Genomic DNA, 16,018 nt, shown 5'->3' with positions numbered 1-16,018 from the left:
TAGATACAAGCAGTTTCCTGGACAGTACATGTCCGCTATTATTTTTGGTGGACACGTAACATGTAGCGAAGCTACTGTCGTATCCTTGAGTGACCTTGAATCCTGTAATGATTCTTTACACCAGTATGAATTACACAATGCACACTTTCTGGCGATATGACATGTCTCCAAAACTCGTTCAAACCTGGAAACATGGAGAGTCAAACATACCCCATTTACGGCTCAAAATGACTGTAACGGTTGTCCCGAAAATCGTGTTTTAGGGATTTTTGAAAAATGGCCTCAATTTTGAATTATGGGTAATTTAGTGAGAAAAAATGTAAAAAAAATAGCAATTTTTTCACCAATATGTTGACAAAAACTAGACTTAAAATCAAGAAATTAAAAAAATCCCTAAAACACGATTTTTTGTCTTATTCCTAGTCTGCGAAAAATATAAAAATCGGGGATCTGGGGTAATATACGTAACCAGGTTTGAACGATGTTTGCCTAAAAACGTGATATGACTTGTGCTCGGAAACCCGAAAATAATCGTCTTTCTGAGCGAAATTTAAAAAAATCATTGATTTAACATAAAAAGCTAACATTTAAAGGATGTTAAGACGATAATTTCATTTTAATTTGACGAAATTTACCCCTAAATATTATTTGTGTATTTTCAAATATTTTACGGGTAGTCCAAAACAGGCCAAAATAGAGTCTTGTAACCCGATACCTTTTCGAACGCGCATAGCAATGGGAAAGAATGCCGTAGTGACAGACCGCCGTGGTTACTCAAGCAATGGTTTTGGATATCAATGCAAATAACAGTATTTGGATATCGTTCCAAAATCATTTAGAGTATCCCATTACCTGAAGTCTAACATTCATCGACGTAACCAGGATATTTATAAAATGTCGTGTTGACCGCAATCTTGAACGAAAATGGTGAGCCAAGGATAATAGTGTGTTTTTACATATTGTGGATTGTATGTTTCTCTTACCAACTTGTACATAATTGATATATATATATATATATATATATATATATATATATATATATATATATATATATATATATATATATATATATATAATCTTCAGTCATATTTTGGGAAACTACCGAATTTTTTCAAGTTGTTTCTCTTGCTATCAGGAATGTCATAAGTGAATACATGACACACACCGTTTTTTATTCTTACCTTACACAGAACGTCCGGACGATGTAAGGCTTAGCGTCACCACCGTCAACTCTACAGCCCTACAAGTCACGTGGACTGTCGGCATGACTGGAAACCTGGACATCCTCGACTCCCAGGTCAGGTACAGGGGATTCATCGATGGTGAATGGACACCACACTCGCCGTGGAGAGCAACAGGAATTTCCAGCACAAACGGTACCGTCCGCATCTCTGGCCTGTTACCCGCTGTGTGGTATCATGTACAAGTCAATGTGAGAAATGCGCTGGGATGGAGTTGGCCGCCTTCATGGGCCAGTGGAACTACAGATGAAGCACGTAAGTACAAATTATAGCTTCTTAATCTTGTACATCTAATGTGCATGTAATTGTTAAAAGCTGTGTTGCCCCTACGGCAGACGAGATGATGATGATAATGAATCTTAATAACTGTGCATAAACAGATTCTCAGACACGTCATAAGCGTATGAAGTGCTTGATACGAGTCTATTTTCTACTGTAACAGCAACATCGTACATCAACTGGCTACATAGCTTAGATTGAGGTGCGTGCATATCCTTGGATATGACAAGTTGTATACACCCAACAAATAATGCACAACATATTCCTATGTTGCGCCAAAAAGCAGTTACTCAAGCAACTGGATATGATTTTGAAAACGTCAGACGTTTCAGCTAGTATCCACTAGCTTTCGTCAGTGACTGAGAGACCAGAGGGAAAACAGGTTTATAAGCACAACCTATTGATTGATATGCAAATAAAGTGAAGACAAATTTTTGGAAGTCGAAAAAGGAACAAAGGTCAGACAAGTCAAGACAAGATGATGCAAATTAGTCTGAAAGCTCCTGTTATACAGAACAGGAGCTTAAGTGTTGTCTGTTCTCGGGGCTGGGAGTGCCAAATCCCAAGTGCCGGAAAGATCGACCCGTAGCCCCCTTCCCTGTTGAGGGTGGGGTTGTACATTCTTTCATATATTGCCTCTTTCACACCCCGTTCCCACCAGCGTGTTTCGCGGTCTAAGATATCCGTGGACTCGAGTTTGAAAGAGTGACCCTGGTTGTGTTGTAGGTGGTGGAAAATAGCTGAGGAGTAGCCGTTGGCACTAGGTCGGCAATGTTCTTTGTATCTTACTTTGAGCGGTCGACTTGTCTCTCCGATGTAGGTGTTGTTACAATTGGGCTCCTCACATTTGAGTCTGTAAATAACATTCGCCTTGGTACCTTTGTGAGGTCGGTCCTTAGGGTGTACCAGTCTTTGTCTGAGGGTTGAGTGAGGTTTGAAATTAGTGGCTATGTTGAAGTTTTGGAAGATCCGTCGGAGTTTCTCAGATACTCCTTGGACATATGGAATAGTGATGTTGGTCTTGTTTTGTTGGTCAATGGTTTGCACTTCTGGGTTTTCTTAGACTGATCTGTAAGGTTTGAGCGCTTTGTTGAAAGTCCAGTTTTGGTAGCCACATTTAGCCAGGGCACCTCGGAGGTGTCTATGTTCGTCCGTTTTGGCTTGGTCTGAAGTGATAATGTTGTCTGCACGATGGAAGAGAGTTTTGATCACTGCTAGTTTGTGTTCCAAAGGGTGGTGGGAATCAAAGGCCAGGTACTGATCAGTGTGGGTTGGTTTCCTGTACACTTCAAAACGAAGGTTACCATCTTCCTCTACGATAGTTTTGGTGTCTAGGAAGGGGAGCATGTTGTCATGGCTTGGCTCCTGTGTGAACTTGATGTTGTCATCTATCTGGTTGATGTGGTCAAAGAAATCAGCAGCTACCCTCTTTTTCAATCTGCACCAAGTGTCATCTACATATCGAAACCAGTTGGCCGGGGGAGTGTCATTGAAAGTGCTGAGGGCTTTGTTTTCAAACTTCTCCATGTACAGGTTTACAGCAATTGGTGAAACTGGTGATCCCATAGCACAGCCGTGCATTTGTTGGTAGAACTGTCCTTTGTAGGTAAAGTATGTGCATCCTAAGCAGAGTTCTAGTAGCTCACAAACTTGGTCAACGGATACGTTGGTTCTATCTGCAAGTGTATCGTCGGCTTCCAAGGCTTCCCTGACTACTGACACTGCTTCCTTAGGTGGTATGGAGGTGAAAAGTGAGCACACGTCATACGAAGTGATGGTTTCATCACCCTCTACATGAATGTCTTTGATTTTGTTGACAAAGTCGGCACTATTCTGTACATGGTGCTGAGATTTCCCAGCTAGTGGTCCCAAAATCTTGGCTAGAAAACCTGCTAGCTCATAGGTGACAGAGCCTATACTGGAGACTATGGGTCGTAGAGGGACACTTTGTTTGTGGATTTTTGGGAAGGCCGTAGAAAGCAGGGGGTTGTTCCGTTGTGGGATTGAGTTTTAGGTAGGTGGGGCGATCCAGAGTGGAGTGGAGTGGAGTGGAGTGGAAACCTCCTGGAAAAAGACCCCTTGGCAGACCCAGGATGAGATGGACTGATGGTCTGAAGAAAATCCTGGCCAAAAGAACAAACATTTCCTTTGAAGAAGCCGAAAAGCTGTGCGGAAACCGCACAGCTTGGAGAAGTCTGATTGGGACTCTCAACTGACAGACCAGTATGGTCTACAGGCAATCGGGTGAGAAGGTGAGAAGGGGCGATCCAGAAATCCTTTTTGCAGTAGCGCCCAACAAGATTCCCAGCATTGACATTGTCACAGAAACCGAGTCAGCAATTCATCGGGCACGTTTACCACAGAGACAAGCTGAAGCCTTGCGCACCAAAGTAGCTACCACCCTGAAAGTCTCCAAACCCCCTGCTAGTAACATCACACGGGAAGATCGTAGCGCTCTCAAAGATTTGGCCACCAATCAAGACATATTGATTCTTCCTGCAGACAAGGGCAGATGCACAGTAGTCTTAGACAGGGAGCAGTACGACAGGAAGGTACAGGACCTATTGGGAGACAAAGACACCTACATGCCCTTGAAAAAGGACCCCACTAACAAATTTAAAGGGAAAATCAGTTCAGTTCTCAAGAAATTGCAAAATGAAGGATTTCTGGATCGCCCCACCTACCTAAAACTCAATCCCACAACGGAACAACCCCCTGCTTTCTACGGCCTTCCCAAAATCCACAAACAAAGTGTCCCTCTACGACCCATAGTCTCCAGTATAGGCTCTGTCACCTATGAGCTAGCAGGTTTTCTAGCCAAGATTTTGGGACCACTAGTGGGGAAATCTCAGCACCATGTACAGAATTGTGCCGACTTTGTCAACAAAATCAAAGACATTCATGTAGATGGTGATGAAACCATCACTTCGTATGACTCACTTCGTGTGCTCACTTTTCACCTCCATACCACCTAAGGAAGCAGTGTCAGTAGTCAGGGAAGCCTTGGAAGCCGACGATACACTTGCAGATAGAACCAACGTATCCGTTGACCAAGTTTGTGAGCTACTAGAACTCTGCTTAGGATGCACATACTTTACCTACAAAGGACAGTTCTACCAACAAATGCACGGCTGTGCTATGGGATCACCAGTTTCACCAATTGCTGTAAACCTGTACATGGAGAAGTTTGAAAACAAAGCCCTCAGCACTTTCAATGACACTCCCCCGGCCAACTGGTTTCGATATGTAGATGACACTTGGTGCAGATTGAAAAAGAGGGTAGCTGCTGATTTCTTTGACCACATCAACCAGATAGATGACAACATCAAGTTCACACAGGAGCCAAGCCATGACAACATGCTCCCCTTCCTAGACACCAAAACTATCGTAGAGGAAGATGGTAACCTTCGTTTCGAAGTGTACAGGAAACCAACCCACACTGATCAGTACCTGGCCTTTGATTCCCACCACCCTTTGGAACACAAACTAGCAGTGATCAAAACTCTCTTCCATCGTACAGACAACATTATCACTTCAGACCAAGCCAAAACGGACGAACATAGACACCTCCGAGGTGCCCTGGCTAAATGTGGCTACCAAAACCGGACTTTCAACAATGCGCTCAAACCTTCAGATCAGTCTAAGAAAACCCAGAAGTGCAAACCATTGACCAACAAAAACAAGACCAACATCACTATTCCATATGTCCAAGGAGTTTGATTTGATTTATTGAGATGCCCTTTAGCCCCATGAGGGGCTAATCTTCCAGGGCTCATTAACAGTACAACACATAAAATACAAGCACTGAATACATACAATCATTGCAATTACACATTAAAATAATTGAGGTTGAGGCCAGAGGTCATTTAACTAATTATGACTAAAATCAACAATAAAACTTGTGAGTTACTAAATTGCTTCGAATATATACAATATTGTCAGGGTAAGCCTTTAAGTTCCATAAAGCTGACGTGTCATTTTCCGACGAGACGAGTATCTGAGAAACTCCGACGGATCTTCCAAAACTTCAACATAGCCACTAATTTCAAACCTCACTCAACCCTCAGACAAAGACTGGTACACCCTAAGGACCGACCTCACAAAGGTACCAAGGCGAATGTTATTTACAGACTCAAATGTGAGGAGCCCAATTGTAACAACACCTACATCGGAGAGACAAGTCGACCGCTCAAAGTAAGATACAAAGAACATTGCCGACCTAGTGCCAACGGCTACTCCTCAGCTATTTTCCACCACCTACAACACAACCAGGGTCACTCTTTCAAACTCGAGTCCACGGATATCTTAGACCGCGAAACACGCTGGTGGGAACGGGGTGTTAAAGAGGCAATATATGAAAGAATGTACAACCCCACCCTCAACAGGGAAGGGGGGCTACGGGTCGATCTTTCCGGCACTTGGGATTTGGCACTCCCAGCCCCGAGAACAGACAACACTTAAGCTCCTGTTCTGTATAACAGGAGCTTTCAGACTAATTTGCATCATCTTGTCTTGACTTGTCTGACCTTTGTTCCTTTTTCGACTTCCAAAAATTTGTCTTCACTTTATTTGCATATCAATCAATAGGTTGTGCTTATAAACCTGTTTTCCCCTCTGGTCTCTCAGTCACTGACGAAAGCTAGTGGATACTAGCTGAAACGTCTGACGTTTTCAAAATCATATCCAGTTGCTTGAGTAACTGCTTTTTGGCGTATCGTATTACCTGGATGTCTAACCTTCATCGACGTATTCCTATGTTGGTTTCTAAATTGATCCTTGCAAAAAATATAATATTTTAATATGAGCTTTTTCATAAAGTCCGTCTTTGCATGTTGTTCAGTCCGGTAAATCTGTTCCATATCAACAGCACCGGGCCCTCCACACGGTTTGCAAGCCGCGCAGATATCTCACGACACCGTGCACCTGACCTGGCAACCTCCGCTGAGAACCAACGGAGTCATCCGCAGCTACACTGTCCAGTACGGGGTATCGGTGACGTGCGAAACAGCAGAGTTTTCCCATCAAGTTACCACGTCAGACGGCAGCACCACTACCGTTATCGGAGACCTGGTTCCGTACACAAACTACACATTCCGGGTGCGGGGGGCGACAAGTGCAGGAGGAGGACACTTCAGCGACTGTAACAGCACAAGGACACTGGAATATTGTGAGTACTGCACTGTACTGAATATCAATAGCTTCTGTAGAATGTTGACGAGAGTGTTAATAGCACGGAAGACATTTCAGTACAGTGTTGGTTTTAGTATCCCGTACACATCTATGATGTAAACATTACTGCGAGAGATTCTCAACATACGAGTCTACAAAAGCTACAATATCTACATCATACATTCTTATGTATCCATGACTCCCAGACCCAACAGCCCCAGTTGTCCAGACGTTTACAGACCAGCACGACTGTAACTGCCGGACGCCAAACTTCCCCCGGCCGGTCCAGCTGCGTGTAGCCTGGCGGCGCCCTGACCACATCCACGGTCAGCTGCAGGCGTACCGAGTCAGCCTGTACAACAGGACCGGCGGGGAACCGTTCTACCAGGAGAACATGACGTCAGGACTGCAGCAGGAGAACCTGGCAGCTGTGGTCACATCGTCACTCCTGCAGCCTGCCAACAACTACTCTGTCACTGTGAGTCAAAACTGTAACGTCTTGATCCAATTGCGAACCATCAAATGTTTTCTGTAAATGACCTATATATATGGATACTTTAAGAATTTCATTAAAAAAGGTGCCCAATGCTAGTGATTGATCCTGCAATGATGCATTCTTAGCACAATTTAGTTAGGCTAAGGAATAGGCTAACTTGTACTGACTCATCTGTTTTGGACCATTTACGTCTGACAGATATCGGCCATTAACACCTTCTATCGTGGGCACGAGAGCCATCCATATATAGCCCGTACGAGTGACGGATGTAAGTATAAGTTTTCAAATCAGGAACACAAATTTGTGCCCGTAAAGTTGTATGCATTGTGATGATCATATCTAATATAATTCCCTGCGGTCTGTAAGGACATCCACAAGTTTGCGACATTCAAGCAATTCGTAAGTGGTTGTGGTCCACAACCACTTACGAATTGCTTGAATGTCGCATCTCCATCCGACAAACAATAATCTCATCTTAATTAGGCCCAAATGCCCCGACTGTGACAAAACTGGCAAGCAGTGAATGTGGAGTGAACTGGACAGCTCCTACAGTAACCCGAGGGAGGCTGACTGGGTACAATGTAGGTACAGTCCTTGGAATTGACATGATTCAGAAAAAGCCGCGTTTTGTGATGACATTTTCATCCTACAATAACGTTACCACAAAATTCTTAAAAGATGTGACACGCACTATAGCTAGACCAGTTGTTAACTAACTGTGATTTTTCCGCACAGGTTATATATGTCGACACGCCACTTCCTGATCCTGACGCGTCTGAACCTGTCATCAGCCGTGACCCGTTGGGTTTGGATGAACAACAGTGGTCCAAGTCACTGGCTGAACTTCCCGCCAACTCCTTGGTCCGAGTCACAGTCCGGGCGGTAACCTGTGCCGAGGGAGACAAGGGGGAGGAGGTCACTTGTCGGGTCTCAAGAGTTGGTGAGAAATAGTCATATTACGACTTGTAGACACACCTGCATATCATCTCCAAACAACAATTTAGACAAGAGAACAATGTAGCTCATGGTGACGTTTTGTAGCTCACACAATGCTATAGTAGCATTCACAATGCTATAGTAGCATTTATACTTTTCTGACAGATGGTCAATTTTGCAGTACGTGAAAAGGTACCTTACCTAAGTAATACATGTATTCTTTTACCATATGTAGAACCACCGCCGCCTCCAGTACTCCCTACCGGCCCACCCCCGATCGCTTCGGCAACATCTTTTCCCATGGTTCTTCCGAAAGTGAACGAGAGGAATGGTCCTGTACGGTACGTGTGTCCATACATTTCTTTGTTATCATGAGCAACAGTTGAACAGTTGAGGAATCAACTACATTGTCGATTATTTTCCATCTATTCTTTATTTGCCTCTTTTCACAATGACAGAGGCCAGTTTTACGCATGGTTTGCCATAATTAATCCTCTACAGTTGCTGCCAAGTCATCGTCATCACAATGACTAAAACCGAGAGCCTTGATGACCTGAAAACAAGAGTTGGAGAACCTGACGTCATACTTACAGAGGACGCTCCTGATGGCGGAAAAACTGAACCTTACGTGGCTTTGTCACTTTCGACGTAAGTTTCTTTCATATTATGAACCATAGATCTTTCTACAAAAGATACTACATTGTAGCTTACCATTACCAGAACACATTACACTCGGCGAAACATGCTATAGCATCCGTTTCAGGGATGGTTACAAATATGGCGTCTAATAGTGAAATGTTGTAGTTTGTATCGTCATCACAGGCTTTTCTATGCTTTGTTATGTAAGAATTACATGTGCTTCGTGGCAGTTTACTCAACATCTCGAAGTAAAGCTTTCGTTTTTGTAAAGCAGAATTTTGCAAAGTGGTTTCAATGCAATGACGATGCATGCTTTGTAACACTCTGTGCATTCCTCCATCAGAGACGACTACAAAAGAACCGATGCAGTACAGATCGGCGACGGGGGACCCTGTGGTCACGAGTGGTGCTGTGAGCGGAGTGAACTCGCCGATCCTAGGCGGGCACAGACTCCTGGTAATAAGAAGCTCCAGTCAGGGAGCAAGTACACAGCAGCAGTGCGATGTTACGTGGACTCTGGAGCCAGGAGACGCAAGCGGAACACGGAAAAAGTATGTATAATGTAGTTGAACGTTTAAATTTGGTCATCTTTAGAGTTTCCACCCTAGATTTTGGTAATTGTTCAATTCATATTTCTGTGCCCAGCAATTACATATGAACTGCATTAATTGACAGTTTGTACGCCCTTATCCATTGGAAACGTTTCCATTTTCAGTTATTCACGACAAGTGGGTACATGGAACCTGTTATCACAGAAATGGACAACCAAGGTAAATCCAATGGATTACAGAATGATACATATTTATATCTATGAACTGTTTTTCCTTCCATTTAATATTTACAATTGCCTTTAAGTTTATTATCTTCGCCTGCAACGTATGGGGCCAGAAGCTTCTGAAAAAAATAAAAAGTGCATGGTACCCGATGGTTTAATTCCCTTTTAGCTTTTCAAGGATTCTCAAGAGAAAACGTAATGGACGATCATTGTTAATAACAACTCTCTAACTGTGTTGTTAGTAACAATGCAATAGTGGTGTATTATTTTCCCAACGTAAATGATTGATGTGACTATCTTTCCCTTCTATTCCCTTATAGAAGAAACTGTTCCTCTCGTCCCCATCATCGCTGGCGTTGCGGCTGCTCTACTGGTGGCTGTGCTGGTGACAGTAGGGATCATATGTTACAAGTAAAATAAAGCCTCTATTCAAAGAAAACGCAATCCATTAATGTGTCATGATTAAGCACCCTGTGTAACGACTGTAATCTTGTTTGCTTGTTTTGCTTGTTTGTTTGTTTGTTTGTTTACTTATTGGTTTATTTGTATCAACAACAGCATGACTGGCAGCCGTGATGTACAATGCTAACTTTCGATGCTTGTTTACAACATAAATCATTCATAGTTCATCTTCATTCATCTTCGATATGTTAAAGGAAAAGAAAAGCCAATGACGACCAGCATGCTCCAGGTGTTCAGCTAGATCTGAAGATAATCAAAGGAGACGAGCCCTCCGCCACGGAATCAGCTGAAAATCCTGCATGTAAGACGCTGGATGAAGACAATTATCTTTATGAAACGGTAACTATACAATTATATAGTAATTTGAATGCACTTTTTTTTTCATGCTTCACTTCAACTGATGATGACTGTTTTCTACTACAATTTACCATTTACTGCTTTCTGCTACAATTTACCATTCACTGCTTTCTGCTACAGACCATTTACTGCATCCAAGACCTTGTCACTGTGGACGACGTAGTGGAATTCCTGAGGTGCAGGGGTTTTGGGCAGTACGCTGCAGCATTTAGGCGTAAGTTCCGTTCTGCTCATCGTTTCTTTTTTTTTAAGCAGGGGAAAAAGGGTTAATTGTGATTCTTCCGCTGCATCATGCTAAGGCTACATCAATACGGATTCGGAGGAAAGATGATACATGTATCTATACTGTCCATGTTGATAAAATGATATACTGCTTGTTGATGTGGTGTCTGTTTCTCAGGACACAAGATAGATGGAGATGTAGTCTCGAATCTGAGCGACTCTGTGCTTGCTGAGCTCATTCCTGAGATCGGACCGAGGGTCAAACTACAGAAAGCACTGCAGGAGCTGAAGGACAATTCGGTTTGCCTCCTTTTCTGTCTCATCGATTACCCAAGATTGCCATGTATCTATCTTCATTCACTAACCCTTTTCAATTTAAGTCTGCAATGTGAACTCTAATGTTTCATAAGAGTGAATGATTTAAAAAAAGGTCATGGTGTTACACATGGCCACAATACAATGCAAGGGACATTTCTCTGCTCCCAGACTTCAGGACCATCCAAATAATGGCAATGTTGCTTAACGTTGCGTGCTTTCCAGAAAGACGATTAGATTTCTACGTAGTATATCTGTGATACAACATCTTCGTACTTTGTGATGAGGTAGTTGACTGCTGCTGATGGCTTTTAGCCAGGCAAATACATGTATTCGTTATCCCCTCACTTTAAGGACTCCGCTGAAAGCAGCAAACCTGTTCACGCTGACTGGGAAATCCCCAGGTCCAGTCTGACGCTCGGTAAAGTCCTGGGGAAGGGACAGTTTGGAGAGGTCCGTCTGGGGGAGCTGAGGAAGAGAGGTGTCACTCAGACCGTGGCAGTCAAGACACTGAAAGGTGCCTTTCATTCATTGCACATAATAAACACATGCCCTTAACATTCATATAAACACATGTCCTTCGACATACCAAAGCAAGCATGCTGCCTGGTCGCATGCTAGCATCAATAGCCATCATATTGTTTAAGAGAAAAATGGACTATAGGGGTAAAAGAAACGCTTGAAAATCTGTTTTCCTTGTTACAAGTAGTAAGATATAGATAATGACTGTGGTATCTTTCTTTTTACTATCTTAATTTTCCAGCATCTGCCGAAGACAGGGACAAAGAGGACCTGTTGGGGGAGCTGGAGATTCTGGTCACTGTCGGTCGTCATGACAACATCATCAGTCTGGTTGGCGCATGCACAGTTGAAGGTAATACTAGGGTTAAAATTCAAATTTCGCGATGTGAGGTCAATACTTCTATCACGTGCACAGGTGTAACTTCTACCGGGCGGTCTGTTGAGCTAGGCGGGCGAAAACTATTAGAGCCCCGATGACTGGCTGCCCCAACCACGATAGACTGGATACCAGGCTACAGAGCGCCAGCTGCACTAGACAAGCACAGGAAAAGGTATAGAAAGACGAGTGGCCCGATCTCTGTCATTCTTGAGAAAGACTGAATAAAGTCGAAACCGGTTGAATTCCATCTTAGCGCTGTCATTTTCCCAAAGGTACGAATGATGTCAGAAAATGTTTGTCAGATTAGCGATCTATCAATCAATCCGTTCATCCACTCTAGGTCCTCTGGCACTTGTGGTTGAGTTCGCACCAAACGGCTGTCTGAAGGACTGGCTGAAGGACAACCGTCCTGAGGAGATGGACCAGACAGACGACAAAAACATCCCCACCTCCGGGGTTCAGCTGCCGATGGACCAGCTCATTCTGTTCGGTATTGACATCGCGAATGGGATGAGTCATCTGGCAGCCATGCAGGTACAATGTACACAACAGCACGTTTGCTGATTTTTCTAGACACAAATGCATCTGGAGATCTGACCATGGCCCTATTTTACGTTCAAAATCGTGTCTATATAGTCCGACCTAGCACATCATATGTTGTTGTGATGACAAGTAACTACAACGTACAGATAATCTTAAGGTGGGGAGACGAAAGACGCACTGCATGATAGACAATGTTGAAATAGAATCTAAGAAAGAAAGATACTGGGGAAGGAACATAAAAAGGCGACCGAAAGTCGGTTAGAAAATACATCATATTATAAACCTGTATCGTTGTCCATCAGCCTCTAGATCTATGCTAACCTTGACATTTCTAAATGATGAATGTAAAAGCTCATGTTTTTCCTGGTTTCTGTCACGTGTTATATAACTGCACTATGCTCATATGGTATGACAATGTAACGTTCGTCCATCCAGTGTGTCCACCGTGACCTTGCCGCCAGGAACGTGCTCCTCGGGAAGGACCTGACGGCCAAGATCTCCGACTTTGGTCTGTCGCGGGATATCTACGAGGAGTCTGAGTACGTCAAAAGCACTAAGGTATCATATCTCCGTCTTCTGATAGTCTTTAAAACTAGTATAATCTTGAAAAGCCAATTAATGAGGCTGCTGTGAAATAGATATGAGTCGTTTGCAAAATATGTCAATCTAATGTGTTCTGATCATATTTTCCTTTTCCTTTTTTCCTAACACAGAGCCAGCTTCCCGTCCGTTGGATGGCATACGAGTCCCTTTTCTACCACACGTACACCACACAGAGTGATGTGTATGTATATGCTATTGGCACTTTTATACATCTACACATAGCTACAATTCATAAATCTATTTATTTGCATCTGTGTAGTATAGAATTCATATCGATGTACAGGATGAAGTTAAAAGAGAATATAGACGTGTTGTATTTTCCATGTTTCAGGTGGTCCTTTGGAGTCCTTCTGTGGGAGATCATGACAATGGGTAAGGAAGCACAGACAATGTATTTGACGCACTTTGCAAGAGAAGAGGTACATATTCAATGAAACATGTTTTTGACACAACGTCATTATGCGCCATCAGCAGCTATGAAATGTGATATTGCATTCTTTCAATGCTTTACACAACCGTTTCCGCTGTTCTGTGATATATACGTTCTTCATGATTTACATGTAGGTACCTTGTCTGAATGTCTCAATATATGTATGGCCACAAGTACAATTTTGTGTTAAACCGTGATATACTTAATCCTCCAGGTAAGAAGCCGTACGGTCGGATGACCGGCAAAGACCTCATGAAACTGTTGCCGGATGGCTACAGACTGGAGAAACCTGCTCTATGTCCTCAGGAGATGTACGCCCTTGTATTCAGCCTTGTTTTATTCATAAGCCTAGAACGACAAAGGTTGCGGCCTCCGCAGAGGTGCCCTCAGAACTCCGCATCTAGCCATGTGCCGTGTGCAAAAACCTCTGGGGAGGCCTGTGAGCGCACCTCTAGATCTAGAGGCTGCCACTTTTGTCACTCTGGGCCTTCGTAGTTTTAGTGTAGTTCAGTGACGGTTTTTGTATTGGCTATTGCACAGTTCCACTAATGAGAAGACTTACGCCCTATCAGCTTATGATAGAATTTCAGGCCTGTTCCGTTGATGCAAATATTCTGTACCCAACAGTTACGATGTGATGAGGTGCTGTTGGGAAACCCTCCCTGAGAACAGACCAACTTTCCCGGACCTGAAGGTGACTCTGGACCGGATCATTCAAGATTACAAGGTAGCGTTTTCTCTGAAATGCACGACTTTTGTTTAACTTTATGCTACAAACGGTATATTTCATCCCTAATTCCTCTTTGTAGCAGACCTATCCAGCTTCTGCAGCTCTATCTTGGACCAGGTAAATAAATCAGTACCAGGGCGTAGGATGGCATAGGATGGCTGCGATCAACGATTGTCTTGAATTTGGAAACCAGCAAAGTATTGTTTGTTTCTTTTGCAGACATATGCCTCATTGTTGAGGTAAGAAACTGCGGATAGAATGAGAGAGACGGAGAAGAATCCTTTTGACAAGAATGAAACTTTCAATCATTTTCTAAATATCATATAGCCGGAATGACTTACTAGTATCTATACAATCCTACTAGGAATATCAAGCATAAGAACGAATATCTTACACTAATTATGGAACATTATACTACTCCCTTGTGATTCATTTTTGTCACAAACACAGTACATATACTGCACAAGCTGCATCATAATAAAAAATACATGTATATTAAGGACAATTCACTGTAAGAACATAAGAACAAATATATTACACTAATTATGGAACATTATACTACTCCCTTGAAGATTCATTTTTGTCATGTCCATTAATTGCTTACATTTTTATCATCAAGATATTTACATTATGTATGTTTTAATTTATGTAACCAAGAATAACAGTTATGTTAAAAAAAAAGAAAATCCCTGACAGTCTGCAGCTAAAACAAGATGGAGACTGAAACAAAAATTGCCAACATACATCTTATACCTGCTACCAATGTCCAGTAGGTTGATAACCAAATCACCCGGCACTGCAAATTCTAAAATTGCTGTCAATTACAGGTTTGTATCATGATAGAATCCTTCAGCCTCACAGTAGTGTACTTATAAGAAGTACATATATATATATATATATATGTGTGTGTGTGTGTGTGTGTGTGTGTGTGTGTGTGTAAAACTAATAGGGGTTGTCCGTAGATGCTGAATGCTGAACAATTTTCCTTTGTATTTTATATCTGTCTCTCTCTTATATTTGTCTCTTATATTTCATATCTGTCTCTCTCTTATGCCTGTCTCTCTCTTCATATATATATATATATAGAGAGAGAGGGAGAGAGAGGGAGAGAGAGATAGATAGATATATAAATCTGTATATAGATAGATAGATAGATAGATAGATAGATAGATAGATAGATCACAAACACATCTAAAAAAACATCGAAGTATGTACAAACAAGAGTTCCACGATCTCATACCTTCGCCAAATAATGTTAACCCTTGCGGGTGATGAATTATACAATTTTAATCATTGATTTTGTAAATAAGAGCCTCATTTGCATGGATTATATCAGTTGATCATATTCTCCACCCAATGACAGTCTTCTATTAACAAAAAGGCTATTATAGCACTTCCACATAAATTATGCAAATTAGGTCATGATTTGAATAAATTATGTTTATTGATGTTCACCTTCACTTAACTTCCAAATGTGGCAAGTATAAATTCGGGGTGCAGCAGTTACAACTATGGAATTATAAACATTTCCATTAATTATGCAAATTAGGTCCTCATTTACATAATCTATATCCTCAGATGTTTTTCTCGTTCTCAAGTAGATGCCACAAGTGTTTCATAGTTCTATTATCGAACAAAGCAGATTTATAGAATTTCCTCATTAATTATGCAAATTAGCTCCTGATTTGCATAATTGCCATCTGATTATGTCAAGCATCACTTCAACTACCTACATACCAAAAATCACGACAATACGTCAACCGGTTCTTGAGTTATCGCTCAGTTGGTGTAAGGCGTCCCACGGTTAACCACAGCAAAGATCTCATTTAATATTATAATGACCTACTTGAATATTGTAATGAGCCAAATGCAGTCTTGAAGCTTGTACATATGCAACAGTTTGAGTGATAACCCAGTGTC

At 42.2% G+C, this 16,018-nt stretch overlaps 2 protein-coding genes across 2 annotated transcripts in view; both read left to right on the top strand.

Annotated features, from left to right (window-relative positions):
* The window catches only part of LOC109479582 (Down syndrome cell adhesion molecule homolog), a 7,904-nt gene extending 916 nt beyond the window's left edge, over positions 1-6,988 (top strand). Inside the window, exons 2-4 of the mRNA XM_019781568.1 lie at positions 1,191-1,376; positions 6,388-6,617; positions 6,896-6,988. Of these exons, the coding sequence (XP_019637127.1) occupies positions 1,191-1,376; positions 6,388-6,617; positions 6,896-6,988 (509 nt within the window). The remainder of the gene's footprint in view (positions 1-1,190; positions 1,377-6,387; positions 6,618-6,895) is intronic.
* LOC109479584 (tyrosine kinase receptor Cad96Ca-like) lies at positions 1,366-14,926 on the top strand. The gene is made up of 23 exons (XM_019781571.1): positions 1,366-1,496; positions 6,388-6,687; positions 6,896-7,167; positions 7,384-7,453; positions 7,669-7,766; positions 7,921-8,125; positions 8,357-8,462; positions 8,623-8,769; positions 9,104-9,311; positions 9,476-9,530; positions 9,856-9,946; positions 10,192-10,336; positions 10,475-10,568; positions 10,755-10,876; positions 11,246-11,408; positions 11,655-11,765; positions 12,133-12,326; positions 12,771-12,893; positions 13,049-13,119; positions 13,270-13,310; positions 13,583-13,679; positions 13,996-14,095; positions 14,318-14,926. Exons 3-23 carry the CDS (start codon positions 7,084-7,086, stop codon positions 14,339-14,341), a joined length of 2,349 nt encoding a protein of 782 aa, XP_019637130.1. The 5' UTR covers positions 1,366-1,496; positions 6,388-6,687; positions 6,896-7,083; the 3' UTR covers positions 14,342-14,926.
* Positions 14,927-16,018: the final 1,092 nt, after the last annotated feature.

Source organism: Branchiostoma belcheri, unplaced genomic scaffold (genome assembly GCF_001625305.1).
Source record: "Branchiostoma belcheri isolate BF01 breed outbred unplaced genomic scaffold, Haploidv18h27 scaffold492, whole genome shotgun sequence".
Taxonomy (NCBI): domain Eukaryota; kingdom Metazoa; phylum Chordata; class Leptocardii; order Amphioxiformes; family Branchiostomatidae; genus Branchiostoma; species Branchiostoma belcheri.
The sequence above is the reverse complement of the archived record's forward strand: the minus strand, read 5'-3'. Positions and strand labels throughout refer to the sequence as shown.

Coding starts and splice junctions, on each gene's coding strand:
- LOC109479584 (XM_019781571.1), top strand. CDS start 7,084: ATGACGTCAGGACTGCAGCAGGAGAACCTGGCAGCTGTGGTCACATCG. Junction 10,569..10,754: donor GTACGCTGCAGCATTTAGGC/GTAAGTTCCGTT, acceptor TCTGTTTCTCAG/GACACAAGATAGATGGAGAT. Junction 13,680..13,995: donor GCTCTATGTCCTCAGGAGAT/GTACGCCCTTGT, acceptor TGTACCCAACAG/TTACGATGTGATGAGGTGCT.